This window comes from Dermacentor silvarum, chromosome 2 (genome assembly GCF_013339745.2).
Source record: "Dermacentor silvarum isolate Dsil-2018 chromosome 2, BIME_Dsil_1.4, whole genome shotgun sequence".
NCBI classification, from domain to species: Eukaryota; Metazoa; Arthropoda; class Arachnida; order Ixodida; family Ixodidae; genus Dermacentor; species Dermacentor silvarum.
In genome coordinates this window covers 175,389,003-175,404,976 of record NC_051155.1, presented here as the reverse complement: position 1 = coordinate 175,404,976, position 15,974 = coordinate 175,389,003, and the positions used below count along the sequence as shown (strand labels likewise).

At 48.2% G+C, this 15,974-nt stretch overlaps 1 protein-coding gene across 2 annotated transcripts in view; it reads left to right on the top strand.

Annotated features, from left to right (window-relative positions):
- LOC119442179 (uncharacterized) overlaps positions 1-15,974 on the top strand; it is a 34,254-nt gene that overhangs the window by 5,623 nt on the left and 12,657 nt on the right. Inside the window, exon 3 of one of the 2 annotated variants that reach the window (XM_037706942.2) lies at positions 9,132-9,218. The exons of the other annotated variant lie outside the window; for it this stretch is intronic. Within the exon in view, the coding sequence (XP_037562870.1) occupies positions 9,132-9,218 (87 nt within the window). The remainder of the gene's footprint in view (positions 1-9,131; positions 9,219-15,974) is intronic. 2 annotated transcript variants of the gene reach the window in all.

Below are 15,974 nucleotides of genomic sequence, written 5' to 3'. Positions count from 1 at the left end.
TCAGTAGTTCCGTGCAGGACTGTGGAAGGTAGAGGCCTCATCGACCAATAAGGACCACGAACACATCTTAAATGTTTCCTTCCGCTCCTGTCGTCTGCTAGCGGCGAGCGCTGCAGCGCGGAAGCGGCGGGAGCATCTCCGAAGACTGTTCCCCTTACCAATCTCTCTCGACGTGGTGCAACGCTACGTTAGTCGTATTTGCCGACTCATTGCGTCGAAGTGAAATTATTAGCCTTTAATAATATTTTATAAGTTACGGACGCAGTGTTCTCTCTGGGCGTGCAGAATCGCAGTGCGCATAGCTGCCACACTTGCCGGCCGGCAGCTCGCGCTCGGCGGCTCGCCCTCCGGTGGCTAAAGCTCATTGCGACGCGATGAATGACCTTGCGATGACCTTTAGAGCTTTCGCTCTAAAACGAAGAAAAATCGCCTAAAAATATCGCAGCTCTAACATGCAGAGAAGCCTTGAGGTAAACATGTTCCGACTAGACCACTTGTTAAGGTCATTTAAACAAGCAACGGGTTCCGAACACTGGCACTACATCTCGCTTCGCAGGAATCTGCGCTCGATGGTCACGTAGCCTTGGCTCTGCTGCATGAAACTGCTGAAACAGAGTATAGGTAGCCCATTTCTAAAAGGAATGGGGACCGCGTACTGTATGACATCTTGACTCCACGAGTTGTGTTGCGAGAGGTAAAATCATCTCTCTTGGTACTTGTGAGGCGGCTTTCCACGCGAACTTATTCGCGCTTTTCTTAGTCTTTGGCGAATCCTTTGCCTCTTTCTTCGTTTTCGTTTTTAATATGCAGTGATATCGCACCACATCACGCCACTCGCTGCACCTGCGCGAAGCTGGCGCTCCTGCCGGAGCTCAGCAGAGGCTATACGAGTCCCGGTATCCCCTTTAATAATGGACTCCAGTTCCATACGAGCGCCCCCTCGACTGACTTTCGCATTCGAGAACGTTGAATAAGTTGGCATGCGAAAGCGAACAAGCGCGACTTGCTTTAATTTGCCAACAACAGCAGTGGCGCACGCCTGTGTCCTCTCTTTTTTGCACTATATACCTGCCCGGAAATATGTCGAATTCTTCACGGGCGGGTGTCGGCCTTTCGTGTTTTCGAGGCTGTTGCGGTACTAAACTGCAGGCTTGTGCGGTCAAATGCCCGGGAAACACAATCTGGCAGACCGCGTACTCTCGTACACAACGCACCTACGCAGCCGCGCTGGCGGTAGGGGGGTGTGATGGAAACGACAGACTTGCCGGTTTCCAGTTGGGCCCAGGATCCGTTTAATAATGACACGGCAGACGGGAGCTTGCTACACGAAACACAGACTTTATACAGACACGCTAAACGATACAGACTATTTACATGCACATGTACGTGGGCTACAGTTCGCGAATCGTTTGTCCTAAATAAACATGTGCCTAGCACTCATGCGCCACCACTCGCCCGTGTGATCGTCGTTGCGTGCCCGTGACGGTGGTTGTGACGGTGGGCGGTCGTTGGGCTACGTCGCTGCTGTCGCGCCGCACCTTGTCGCGACGCGGAAGCAAGAGGAAAACAGGAGGCCGGTAGAATAAAAGGCCACTGCTGTAGCTGGCCAGTAACGCCTGGCCCTGTCACGCCTCGGCCGCTATAACGTCGGGCTCGGTCGGCGGACAGGTAGCTCAGGCGCCCCGGGTGGCCAGCAGGAAGCACTGCACCAGGCCGCTGTCACAGCAGGCGCTGGTACACAAGGAGAGCAGAGCCACGGGCGGGATCCACGACCAGGTCCGCACGGTAGCAGGACGCCCGGTCGCCAGTCCTCGGGCTCGCTCAGCAGGCTGGTAGCTGGTAGCTCAGGCGTCCCGGTCCAAGCAGGAAGCACTGCACCAGGCCGCTATCACAGCAGGCCGCTGACGCGCAGGAAAGCCCAGCCACGAGCTGGATCTCCGACCAGGTCCGCACGGTAGCTGGACACCCGGTCGCCGGTACCCGAGCCTAGAGCCACCGTTTTGCGAGCTTGCGTTCGAGGCTGCCGCTCGCTCTCACGCTCTCGTGCTCTCGTCGCTTCTTCGTTCGTGGCACGTGGTGGTCTTTTTCCATTGTCATCATCAGCAATCCTCTTCTTGGTGCTGCCATACAATCACCATCACTTCAAGCTGACTTGTCACGCACTTTGGCTTGGCACCGCACGCCACTATCCACATCATCACAAGGGCCCCCCACTTAAGATAGTTGCCCGTAACTATTCTAAACAACACAGGAGGAGGGGTGCATGAGTGCAGGCACGTGCGAATAGTTCAAGAAAAGTTCGTGGTTTTCAAACAATTCATGTTTACACACTGAAGACAAAACACGTGGAGACTTCGGAACACAAGCCAAAGTTCTCACAAGAAAATTGAAAGTTATAACACAATTCAAAGTTCTAATAAAAAAAAACTGCAGTACTGTGCGCGACAATCACGATGGCACAAAGTAATAGTGTCCAAGAAACAAGAAAAACCATATCATTGTCAGAGTCCGGATTAGAGCATGCCGGTGCAGGTACACTGAATTATGTTACCCGCTCCCAGATCAACCGAACCGCGGATGTCTCAATCCTACTTATCAGTCTTTCATGTGTTGACCGCGCACGCCAAGGAACGCCAGATGTGCTGCGTCGTGTGAGGTCAGCCGCTCCTGTGTGTGTGGTATAACCTTGCACAAAAAGATTGTCTGGTATCCCTAATCTTGTTGGGATCTTAGAATGCAAATGAGCTGTTGAATTCCCTGAGTTAACTTTCTCATGATTCAGTGGAAGGTTCGGAACATTCGTCTGGTCGTCTCTGTTCACATTTGAAGGTGAGTGAGTACGCGCTTCCGTATGTCTTACAGGTGGTTTCTTGTTAGATCTTGGGTTCACCTGGCAAGCTGCAGCTAGTATACGCTGGTGAAATAGGTTGATCACGCTTACGTCATGTACCAGTGGAGTCACTGCCTGGTTACTAGGCATTTGCTTAGAACTCATGGATGAGTCCACTCTCCTAGATTGAGAGACATTGGCTGGGTGAGTTTGCTGGCAATCACTATCGCTGGTTATGCCAGAGTACAAAGCTGCGTCTTGTTTAGTGCCATGGAGGATGGGGCTCACATGAACTTTCGTTTGCGGAGCAGCCTCCTCGACTGAAGTGCATGAATCCAACAAAGAACCAAAATCAGAAGACTGCTTTCGTGCTGAGTCACAATTCCACTCTTGTGATTTATCTTTGTGGGCAGTTTTTGCATTAGCTTTTTCGACGTTGCCAGCTCTGTGACCATGCAAAACATACGTTTGCTCACGCGACAAGCAACCTTCAGCCGCCTCATCGCCTGTTTGCAAACCCAAAGACTTGGTTGCGGGAGGCGGGGAAGACAAGGCAATAACTCCATTCTGAGCTTCACCATCGGATGGAGTCATGCTGCCGAAAGTCTTAGCGCTAGTGAACGCTTCACGAGCTGAGATCTGCAATTTGAGGACGCATAGCTCTTCTTCATGACGCACTCGCTCAGCTTGAAGCTGCACTGCATGGCGAGCTTTTTCCATTTCTCTTTCAGCAGCACGCCTCTCACACTCCAATGACCGCTGATGTTCCACCCAGTCTCTCAACTCCGCTTTCTCTAGTCCCATGCTCTCGCCTATCTCGATTAATTCTTTTATATGCATTGCCTTTCTGTCCTTATTTGCAAGCTTACAACCTGCCTCGTACTCTCCAGTGGCTACGCGTTCGAACCTTTGGAGATTCGCGTGGAGGTCATCACGTCGTTCGTCGAACAGTGGCAGTAACTTCTGGGGGTTGAAGCAGGGTAGCTTTGGTGACGATACGGGCGCGGCTGGGGCGGATATCTCGCTCTGCGCTCCTTCTTGAAGTTTGAGCTTCAGCTGCAAGATTTGTCGCTGCCTTTCGTCGGCTAACCGCTGACTTTCTGCTGCTGCTTTGGCTGCCTCTAGCTCAGCTACTCGTTCGTCCCTCTGCCTAGCCTGTTCTTTTTCAATCCATTCGCAAAGTTCTGCGCAAGACAAGCCTAACTGTGCTGCAGTGGCGGCTAACTTGTCTAAATCCATATCGGATGTCTAGTGCTGCGTGTATACACCCGAATGCCGGTCTCCGCGTTTGGGATGTTACTGGCGGATCCTGGCAAGCTCGCCAGATTGTGATGGAAACGACAGACTTGCCGGTTTCCAGTTGGGCCCAGGATCCGTTTAATAATGACACGGCAGACGGGAGCTTGCTACACGAAACACAGACTTTATACAGACACGCTAAACGATACAGACTATTTACATGCACATGTACGTGGGCTATAGTTCGCGAATCGTTTGTCCTAAATAAACATGTGCCTAGCACTCATGCGCCACCACTCGCCCGTGTGCCTCGTCGTTGCGGTGCCCGTGACGGTGGTTGTGACGGTGGAGCGTCGTTGTGGCTACGTCGCTGCTGTCGCGCCGCACCTTGTCGCGACGCGGAAGCAAGAGGAAAACAGGAGGCCGGTAGAATAAAAGGCCACTGCTGTAGCTGGCCAGTAACGCCTGGCCTGTCACGCCTCGGCCGCTATAACGTCGGGCTCGGTCGGCGGACAGGTAGCTCAGGCGCCCCGGTGGCCAGCAGGAAGCACTGCACCAGGCCGCTGTCACAGCAGGCCGCTGGTACACAAGAGAGCAGAGCCACGGGCGGGATCCACGACCAGGTCCGCACGGTAGCAGGACGCCCGGTCGCCAGTCCTCGGGCTCGCTCAGCAGGCTGGTAGCTGGTAGCTCAGGCGTCCCGGTCCAAGCAGGAAGCACTGCACCAGGCCGCTATCACAGCAGGCCGCTGACGCGCAGGAAAGGCCCAGCCACGAAGCTGGATCCTCGACCAGGTCCGCACGGTAGCTGGACACCCGGTCGCCGGTACCAGAGCCTGGAGCCGCCGTTTTTCGAGCTTGCGTTCGAGGCTGCCGCTCGCTCTCACGCTCTCGTGCTCTCGTCGCTTCTTCGTTCGTGGCACGTGGTGGTCTTTTTCCATTGTCATCATCAGCAATCCTCTTCTTGGTGCTGCCATACAATCACCATCACTTCAAGCTGACTTGTCACGCACTTTGGCTTGGCACCGCACGCCACTATCCACATCATCACAGGGGGTTTATTCTGTAAGAGTCCACCTAGTGGACTGTCCACTTCGGCTGTCACGATTGCATCTTATTCACGCGTGCCATTTATTTTTCGTTTCTGCTTCTTTCTTACTTTCTCGCTGGAGCCAATCGAGACAGCCGAAGTGGACAGTCCACTAGGTGGACTCTTACGGAATACCCCCGGCATAGGGTACCTCGATGTCAGCGCCGCCTGCCGCCGTACATGGTGGTGACACCCTTTGACCAGGCCCACCCCACTCCTCCGCCATATTGTGTCGGAGCTGTTGAAGCGGCCGTATATGTGCGTGCTTTCAGTGCAGTGTGGTCGTGTTGCCTGGTGTTTGTTATTTCAACGGTCCTGCGCACGTGTTCACTAAGTTGTCTCTTCGGGCTTGCGATGTAAGACGAAAGGTGCTTGACAGTTTTATCGCTATAAATATTCCGTCGTGCCCGTATGCCACGTACCTTTGTGCACCTGCTCAAGCTACGGAAAAAACGACACCCATGTCTTATATTTCCCCACGATCCAGAACGCAGCAAAAAGTCGACAAGAACCTTGTTCATCTAAGCCATTATGTTTAAATTTGTCTTCGTGTGAAACGGTCTTCAGGAAATTTTCTGTTGCATTAGGCGTTTGCAGTCTAAATCATTTAATCAAGGAGATTAGAAGCCTACTTAATCTCACTGCGTCATTTACAAACATCTCATGCACTGAGCATCCAAATTTCAGGAAAATGTTCTTGGGGAGTTTTGTCTTGCGGCTCAGCCCTTATACTTGCACTGATTGTACCAGCCAGACGTAACGAGGGAGATGGAACGTGGAAGTAAAACCGCTGCCGGTGTAAACTTGAACTGATCTGTTTTGATGTTTGTAATAAGCATGTAAACTTGAGCTTTGCTTTGTCAATACTCTCGAGTTTGTGTGTATGGCGTCCTGTGGCTTCAAGCAGCCTGAACGTGTTAGCGAGCAGCCTTGAACTACATTTCGGTTTTGGGGTTGTCTTCCTCTGGTTTTACTCAAGTGACAGCCATGCGGGGTGAGGCATTTCTAAGTTTCCCGGAAATTTTTAAAAATCACCTGATGCCGATAGCGTACTTCTTGTCCTGGAGCTGGATTATCCGAAGAGGCGGACAATAATAGCATGAGAAATCAAAACACGTATTCAGAAATGAACAAACATTCGCTAATTTACTTCATAATTAGTTACCTTACGGCACATTTTGCGATTTACGAATTGTAGCTGGTGAGATTGAAATGAAACTTGATATGAATCTGCAGGATGACACCAGTTTCAAGATATTTTTCAAAGTGTGGTACGAAATACATGGGCGTTCCAGTTACTTTTGTGCTTCAATGCATAAAAGAGCATTTTGTCAAAAAAGTAAGTGGAACAACAGTGCATTTTTGCGGCGAGTTTGATGGCGCACATCTCCAACCTGGGGTCACTCTGGAAATTCGTTCCAAGTGGATACACCTTGGAAAGCTCACCAGCTACAATTAGTAAATTGCAATAAGTGCCGTAAAGTAATTAAGAAGTTATTAGTGATTTTTTAATTATTTGATTATGTGTTTTCATTTCTCATGCAAGTGATGTCTGCCTATCTGAATTATCACTAGAATTATGTTATCTGAAGCGGGCGAATTTTAAAAATTCCGTAACACTTAAGAGTGATCACCCGGATATATTTCGGCAATAAACATTCCCTTTCTTTTAGTGAGATGTGTCACTATGTTTCCCTTTCTCAAATCGCTGTGCTAATCATGGGCCGTTGCATAACTGAACTAAGGCAAATGTGTTTTATCCGCAAAATACTTAGGCACTATATTTATAGTGCTTTGGCTTTTCACTTATTAAAAAGAATAATTTATGTGGTTTTATGAGCCAAAACCACAATCTGGTTATTATGCATAGTGAGTGACTTCGAAATAATTTTGACCACGGGTTCTTTAACGTGCACCTAAATGCAAGTAAACGAGCGTTTCTGCACCCTATCCCAGCAGCGTTTGTAGCGCCACGTAGCTCAGGTTGGGAAGTTTATACCAACCAGCGAGTATATCACACTGAACCAGCGAGCGCATATGATTACCTCGCGGAACAGATATGACGGACCCCGCCATCACTCACGTTATAGGGGAGGGGGGATATATGCACTGACGTCATCGAAGCCATCACATTGTTGTACAGCCAGCACGGTGAAATGCTGCGCTTTATCTCGATCCGTTTATCTCGAGCAGCAGAGTGGAAGCTGTGAATATAGGACAACAAAGCGGCGTACGCGACGTGACGTGACGTCACGCGTATACTCCTTATTCTCTCCAAATGGCGACATGCTAGCAAACGGCACGATAAACGAGCGACGAGGATCAGAATCCCCGAAAAGAGCGCTGCCTAAAGTTTCGTCCGTTAATCATGTATCACGTCATTTCATTGCCGAACGCACGGCATGTCAAACAGACGCGCAGACATGTTAGACGGGACGCGGTTACTGCGAAGCATTACCATGTTACCATTACACTTGCGAGCAACTACGGACGTCTGGATCAAGCCTTATATACGCGTCAGACGTGTGAAAGCGCCGTGCGTTGATAGCGACAAAGCGTTTGTGGGCATCGCCATTTCATCGCCAAGTTGTCGAGTGATGGAGAGGCCCCCGTTCCTGTTCAATATCTGATCGTCCATTCGGTCAGGCACATCCGGCTGTGATAGACGACGAGTGTCAGAACACAGAAGCCGGAACTGTCACACTCAGGGAACGACAGAAAGTTTCTCACTGCGATACAACTGAATAGTCTCAAGCAATGGAATGAAATTGATAGGTTTGCAAGTGTGTGCTGCCTCGATAGGTAAATACAAGTATCAAATAAATGAATAAATATTCACACTCAACGTCTGGCGTCCGGGCCGTGAGGTTACGTTCCGCATTTAAAGAAATAATGAATTTTTTATTGCTTGTTGGTCATTTAAGAATAGTCCGCCCTTAAAGACAACACTACATGAACTTGAATTCCTTTATTGAAGCGGTTCGTTAGTGACACGTAGTTGGTTTCTTTTTATTTATTTATGTTTTGTTTTGGCTCGAATTGACTTCTGCCGCTTGGCAGTTCAACTGTTACAGGTAAATCAATGCATATTTATTGCTATAATTGGTTTATTTCATTTGATGTGATATTACTACTATTTCGTGCATTTAATGACGTGTCCTATCTGTTATATACAACTTGTTGAATGGGCGTCGTTTTTACCCAAGTCAGTGATGTAAGTGCGCTAACGTTTCGCTGCTGTTACAATATATACCATCTCTGTACAGGTAAGGCGTCACACTTTCGTGAAGAAAAGGAACAAACACGAACATTTGAGTTGTCGGTATGCTTTTTTCCACGTTCGTGGTTCTTGAACGCTCTACAAAAACAGCGTGGATTACCAAAGATCTCGTCTTGAAACTCCTTTCTCCCCGACAACGAGGGGGCTCACAGTGTAGCTCGAAGGCTTTCACTCGCCGAGCAAGTGAGCCGGCCCAGCCGGGTCAGCTACAAAGAAATAGCCGATTACTGTCGGCTGGCCCAGGCTCGGATGCGAGTAAAGCACTTTTATGTCGCACGTATCGAGTAACAGAGCTGCATCGGGAGTTTTTTCATGATGCTCTACAATTTTGTCATTGGCACTTTAATAATTAGGACAGTACTTCTCGAGTTAGATTCTCGAGTTTTCTTCGAGTAACGCAATTGCTCTCTCTTTAAATGTCGGTCCATCGTAGTTGGGGCACCCTATATAAACCTCGTATGCCGACCGTTAAAGTTGTGCACCTAAGTACCCTCTGTTCTGCGTAATAAAAAAAAATGAATTCCTACGTAAGACCTGGACACATCATGTAACCGCGATCGCACGCATCGCCGTTAGTGTTATATAGTATTTATTTCAGCGCTTCACTAAAGCTTTTCTTCACATAGACTACACCGTGTTCATTGGACCTGCATATAATTTCTCTTTCCTTTCTGCCAATGCCTTCCTCGGCAGCTGGAAAACGACGCCAACTACTGCTTCAGCAGCGTGAACACGCAGACCTGGGAGGAAGCGTTCGGATTCTTCTGCGGGGACAAAGAGGTATGAAGGGGACACTCGCATCGCGTACGCACAGCTCTATTCACAACCCTCGGGCACCGCAGCAATGGACCCGTGATGAGAAAGTTTAGTGTAAAGGCCCGTCACACTGGGCGACAAGATGTCCGACACTTTCTTGTGTAACCAACGCGTTGTCGGAGGCCATGCCACCACGCAACAGCAAACGCGTTACGGTACACATTTTCTTCGTGCTTCCTATAGCGACAGAGCGTCCGACAACAGTCTTTCTGTGGACACTGTGGCTTAACCAGTTGCGCTATAGCTCTCTCGTCCTGTCTGGTGTGTCCGTTTGTGTTATACTTACAGTGACTAGTGTCACTCGGCGCAGTTTAAAACAAAGGAACACCGACGAGCCCAGTTCATCACCTTGCTGAACAGTATATTCATATAGTGGTGGTCTGTCTGCGAAAATCGTCGTTGTCGCTTGTGCGTAAATCGTGCATGCGCGCGGTCGTTAAGAACCGCGAAGCCGCAAAGTCAATTGAATACCGAGAGCTATTAGCACTTGATGCAAGGATGCGTTACACGAATGTTACTCGCAAAACTTTCTTGTATAATAACTATATATACAGAAACACAGGCAAACTGACGAAGCCCTCCCATTGAGGTCCTTATAGACAACGCGTTTTGTCGACATACGGGGACAAAGCAGTATTTCAGTCACCATAATCGACCCCCCATCAACGATGAGAGACCCATGCGAGTATTAAAAAAAAAAAAAAACGTTGGCCTGCCATCCCGCCCTGCGAACGTGAATGTCCAGCGAAGCTGTATCAAACACCACACATGGTCGAGCATTGCATTCACGCCGCTGTTCTTCTGGTATCTTCATTTCCGTGGTCTACCCATGGCAGTCTTATACCTCTGTCACACGAGCACGCAAAAACTCTTTTACGCAAGCGGTCTTTTACCAAGTTGAAAGACTTTTCAATGAAGAGGTGTTGCGCAGCAGACACACGGCGCCGACGATCTCCTTTTAGTGTTTCCTTCTGGACACGCTACCGAAAGCGAGGTGCTAGCGTTCAAAACAATATCGGCAAAAAAAAACAAACTTATGTATCTTGAAATATAAAGTGAAGACTTATTGTTTACACGTCTTTCAAATAAATTTAACATAAGAAACGTTAATATAAAGATTTATTGTAGTAGTCTAACAGTTCGACCTGCTTACGAGAGTACAGAAGAAAATGAGCATTACTGGGTTTACTACACCTTCTGCGAGATATAAAATATTTTTATGATGAGCCTAGGCGACAGAAAATTATGCATTCGCTTATTTTCTTTAATATATCATAATTGCTGGTGCCCACGGCCGTAAAGGAGATCGGCGAACTCCTCTTCCAGAAAAGACCGCTTCTGAAAGAGAGATCGCTCCCTGTCGTGTGTCTGCGGGCGAAACTCTTTTTCGGGAGAAGTCTTTTTGCTCAAAAGACTTTCGAGTGCCCGTGTGACAGGGGTATTATAATGAACTGAATGAGTTGCTATAGACGGGTCTCCCCTTTATATGTGAAAGCGTGGTCACGCGTCACTAAGTGTATATATATATATATATATATATATATATATATATATATATATATATATATATAGGCATACAACTTATCTATATGCTGTATGCCTGATTGCAAAGAAAAATATGCCTTCAATTGTTAACCTGGCGTTTTAAGTTTACGCCACGAAATTTTCCGACCAACGAGAGGTATACAGATTCGCTGTAAAACGTGCAGAGCCTGAAGGTCGTGAAAAAAAGAAAAATTCTGCAGAGCACATCCGTGATGTCTTTCCATGTAAGCACTTTCTTAGTTTAGGAGAACGGTGCATTGAAACACAACGCATGGCGTGTCAAATGCGCAGGTCTCTTTATTCACAGAATACAACGTGTCCGCGGATTCGGGTCGTTTCTTCTTGTTCCGCAGCTGTCTGGATCTTCCGAGGGGGCGCCCTTCACAACTGAGAGAGGTGTGGCCCAAATGGAATGGCGCTCGCAGAAAGTCGATAGCGGTTAAAAGCTCAATTACGCGACGTAATTTCGAGCACCCAAAAGGTATAGCGTCGCTATCGGCGCGTTGAACAAGCATGGTCGCGCCCATCACCACCTTCATGAAGGCACATGGTGTTATGAAGCGATGGAGCGATGGAAGTCATAGTACACATACCTCGGACACAGATTTTGCATCAGAGCTGTGCAGGGGAAGCTCCGATGTAGCGCCTATTTCGCTAGTATCCGAAAGTGTCCAGAGTGACCTTCCCTCTTAAATGGTTCTCTCGCAGGCATCGAAAGTATGTATAACAGTATACAAGAGGCAAATAGAGTACAGCGTTATCAAAGCTAAGCGTGAAGTCCTTGCAAGTTCACGTGGTGATTACTGTGGCTGATACGAATTGAGGCAAATACGCGAAAAGAAAGAAAGAAAGAAAGAAAGAAAGAAAGAAAGAAGAAAGAAAGAAAGAAAGAAAGAAAGAAAGAAAGAAAGAAAGAAAGAAAGAAAGAAAGAAAGAAAGAAAGAAAGAAAGAAAGAAAGAAAGAGAAAGTAGACGGTTCAGAACTATTTATTCTCTAACATACCAGTAAAAGTGAACGTACATATCAAAAATAAACAAATAAATAACAATAATAAAGCAAGTAAGATTCGTTCCCGAACAGTTCAATGTACACTGCGCCACCAAACCCCTAAATACAAAGCAGTATAGCAGCGCTCTGGTGACAGATTCTTTACAGCACGAGGTCGCCACGAGGAACTTTTTACGATGAGGCTGCAAGCCAATTTAGTCTGCTTTTCTTTACGACATCCCGGCGTTAAAAACGAGACTAAACATTTACGACTGTATTGGAGCTATATTTACGTCGCGTATACAGACACGTTTAGGTTTAATTTGAGGAGATCGTTATTGCTTCCGAGTGGCACACGTGAGCGAAAAAAAATATATAATAAAAACTTTGGTACACGTGTCTATGACGTCAGTATAGCTGCTATATAAAGAAATAGCTCCTGAGACGAAAACAATACGCTGAGACAGGCAAGCAAGCGCTGCACGTCAGTTTCCTTTTGCGTCAAGAACAACACGTACACAAAGAAAACGCAAAGAAAAAAAAAAGTGTGCGCAGTATAGCTGCTCGTAAACAGGAGAGCGCAGAAGAATGTTCTGTGCGGTCTGCATTCTCATCCTGCGCGCACTTAATGGCGACCATTTGTAACGGGCGCACAATGCCGTGCAGTCAAGACAAAGCCACCTTTGCCCGCTTTTGATGGAACATACAACATAATAAAGAAGAATAACGGTTCCCAGCGCACACACTAACACCACCTGTGGGATGAAAACTCGGCGAGAGAACCACACAACGAGACAGGTGGAACAACACCTGCTGCTGGAGAGCTTGACAGCAGAAGACATAGCACCCTGTGATTGGGGGTGCCACGCTTACTGGCTTGCCTTTGTCGCGTGTGTGTGCTTGCATGCGTGCGTTAAAACGGCCGCATAGAGGCTTCGTTAAACTGACGTGACACAAAGACAAAGCCTGCATTTCGAATGCGGTATAGACGCACAGCTAGTATAGATCGAGCCGCGTGTTATGGTCGCATGACCAAAAAGCCGGCAGATCCCACGCCCTGTGGGAATCGATGTTATGCGAAGCAGTGTGCGGGGAGCCTACAAAGTTAGCGAAACGACCATGAGAGCACCAAGACGTAGGCGGCTCTTTCATGACCTACATGACACGCATGCCACGACATTCATGTCATCAGTCCTCAGGTGTCCCTTTAGCTACACCTAAGAGACCTTAACACGAAAGCCGTAGTCATGCTCATGACTACGACTTCGACCATCAACCTTTAGCCTTTTCCTTTACTTAGTACCAAATCCGAACCCATTCCAGTGGTTTTTGAGTGTTAATCTTTTTTTCGCTGGCCAATTCTCATTTTTGCTGAGTCATGCTCATGACTATGACTTCTACCACCACCCTTTAGTGTTTCTTTCACTTAGTACCCACGTCCGAACTCATTTCAGTGGTTTTTGAGTGTTAATTATTTTTTTTCGCTGAGTCAATGCCATCTTTGCTCAGTCATGCTCATGGCTATGACTTCTACCAGCATCCTTTAGAGTTTCCTTCACTTAGTACCCACGTCCGAACCCATTTCAGTGGTTTTTGATTGTTAATCTTTTTCGGTGGGTCATTGTCATGACCTACATGGCACACATGTCATGACATTTATGTCATGACCTATCACTTATGTTCGTCATACACTCCTGTCATACTATGCCAATTTTGGTACCTACCAAGTTAACGAAACGACCATGAGACTCTTGTCATAGTATGTCAATTTTGGCACATACCAAGTTAACGAAACGGCCATGAGAGCACAAAGACGTAGGCGGCTAGATAGATAGATAGATAGATAGATAGATAGATAGATAGATAGATAGATAGGATAGATAGATAGATAGATAGATAGATAGATAGATAGATAGATAGATAGATAGATAGATAGATAGATAGATAGATAGATAGATAGATAGATAGATAGATAGATAGATAGATAGATAGATAGATAGATAGATAGATAGATAGATAGATAGATAGATAGATAGATAGATAGATAGATACTGTCAAAGTAGGAAATGTTCGCCAAGAAATAATTCGCATTTAAAAAAAGCGTAACCTTAACCCCAACCAAGAACATCACCTCTCAAAGAGGTGCTATAGGAAATTATGTTAAGTTACACAGGACGGATAAATTAATGTTAGCCTTCTGGAATGACAGAAATGGCAAATAGGTGGCTTAGTTCATCCGGAGTGGAGGAGGAGACTTGGTGCTCCAGAACACGACGTACGAGTGAAACGCGGGTGATGACGCGCCAACCTTCGAATTCTTGAAGCTGATTTCAATAACTCCGCAAGTTCTTGCTACTCATAAACGAAGGAGACTGGCTAATAAGTGAAACATGTAATAAGTGAATAAGGAATAAGGGTACTATATATAGAAAGAACAAGATGACAGACCAAAGAGACTAAATTTTTTTCTTGAACTAGTGCGACCTGCGCTATTCTCTTTTCCTTTTTCTTTTGTTCATACTGCCACAGCCTATTCTTTGTCTTTGTTTTAATTTAGTCTCTTTGGTCTGTCATCTTGTTCTTTCTAGTAATTAATACAAAAGAAAATCACCAGCCCTTCCTCCGTCGAGAAAATGGGGGTAAGCTAAGCTTGTCGTGTGTGTATCTGACCTTCGTTAGGGTAACGTTCGGAATCCGTCGCCTCGGGATTCTCTGATCGTACGCTGATATGGCTGGCCTCGGATTAGTAAAACCTCGCCTCGGGATTCTCTGCTCGTAGCTGACGGCGGGCTTCAGCTTCGGAAGCCCTCGCCAGAGGATCGTCGGCTCTTCGCTGACGGCGAGCCCTTTCCCGAGCAAGTTCACGCCGGCATTCATCAAACGCAGCTTGCTCCTTTGCAAAGCGCACCACGCGTGGCCTTCCCATCTGTTCGCCAGAACTGATCTGAGGCGATGGAAGCCCGGAGGAGCGCGCGCCAGCCCGCTTTCCTTCCATGTCCCAAGAGCCTCGCGACACACCAAACGAACCTAATTGGGCGCGCGCGTGTCACGTGATCACGCGTGTAGCATATCCAATGCGGTTGTGCGCCGCACGTGCTTTCTTTTTTACAGCGAAAGCTGTATATGTGGCTAGGCGAAACTAAAAACCGTTCGTCCCATGTTTCTCTAAACGTCTCCAGTGGCTGCGCCATCAGTTACGTCGTTCTCTACATCGCACCCAAGCGCGCGCGCCATTGGCAGCGCCGTTAGTGACGTCGTTCTCTGCGTCGTACCTGCTCTGCCCGCAACGCCGGCTCCTCGGCTCGCCGTTGCCGCATGCGTTCGATATCTCGAGTCAGCTCGGCGTCGTGGTTAGCAGCATCCGCCCGCCATTGGCGCTTGCGTTCCACTAGAAACACAAACAGGTAACCAATAATTGAGGAACGCTTCAATACAGCGTCGGGATTAACCCACTGCTAAAGAACGGGGCCGCACGTTTCAGCTTCGCTGGTTCAGCATCTGAACGGCGTGCTTGGGCGGTGTTTTATTGCGATAGCAATTATATGGACACTTAAACCGGATTTCTGCCGTCGCCGTCGCCATCGCCGTGAGGTTCCGTATAGATAAAATCTTCGCCGCGCGCCGTATGCCCCAGAGGCAGCGTGCGGGGACGCGCGCTATCACGGAGAGCGAACGCACTCAATCTACCACGCGCAAGCAAGAAAGCGGAAAGCCAGCGCCGGAGGGAGCAGGGGGGGGCACTTCTCTGCCAACAACCGCGCTCGTCGCTCGTCCGCAGTCTCTTATCTCTCCCACGCACAAGCAAGCAAGCGGGAAGCCAGCGCCGGAAGGAGCGGGGGGGGGGGGGGGGGGGCGCACTTCTACGCTGCCAACAACCGCGCTCGTCGTTCGTTCGACCGCACGTACCGTCTCTTATCTCCACACGGCTCTGACCTTTATGCGCCGTGCATTCGCCGCTCAGTTTCCGTTGAAGCGATAGACCGCACGTACCTTCGCCCGCTGCTGCGGCGTATATATGCGCTTGCTGCCAGCGTTTTGACAGTCGTTGTCTGCAGTCATTCAGTGTGATATATTCATGTTTGTTTGTGCGCGCTCACACCACGCTTGTTCAATCAGTTAGTAATAGTCGGGCCACATTTTCCAACGCACGCTACACATGCAATGCTGCCCGGGTCGGCAGTGCAGCG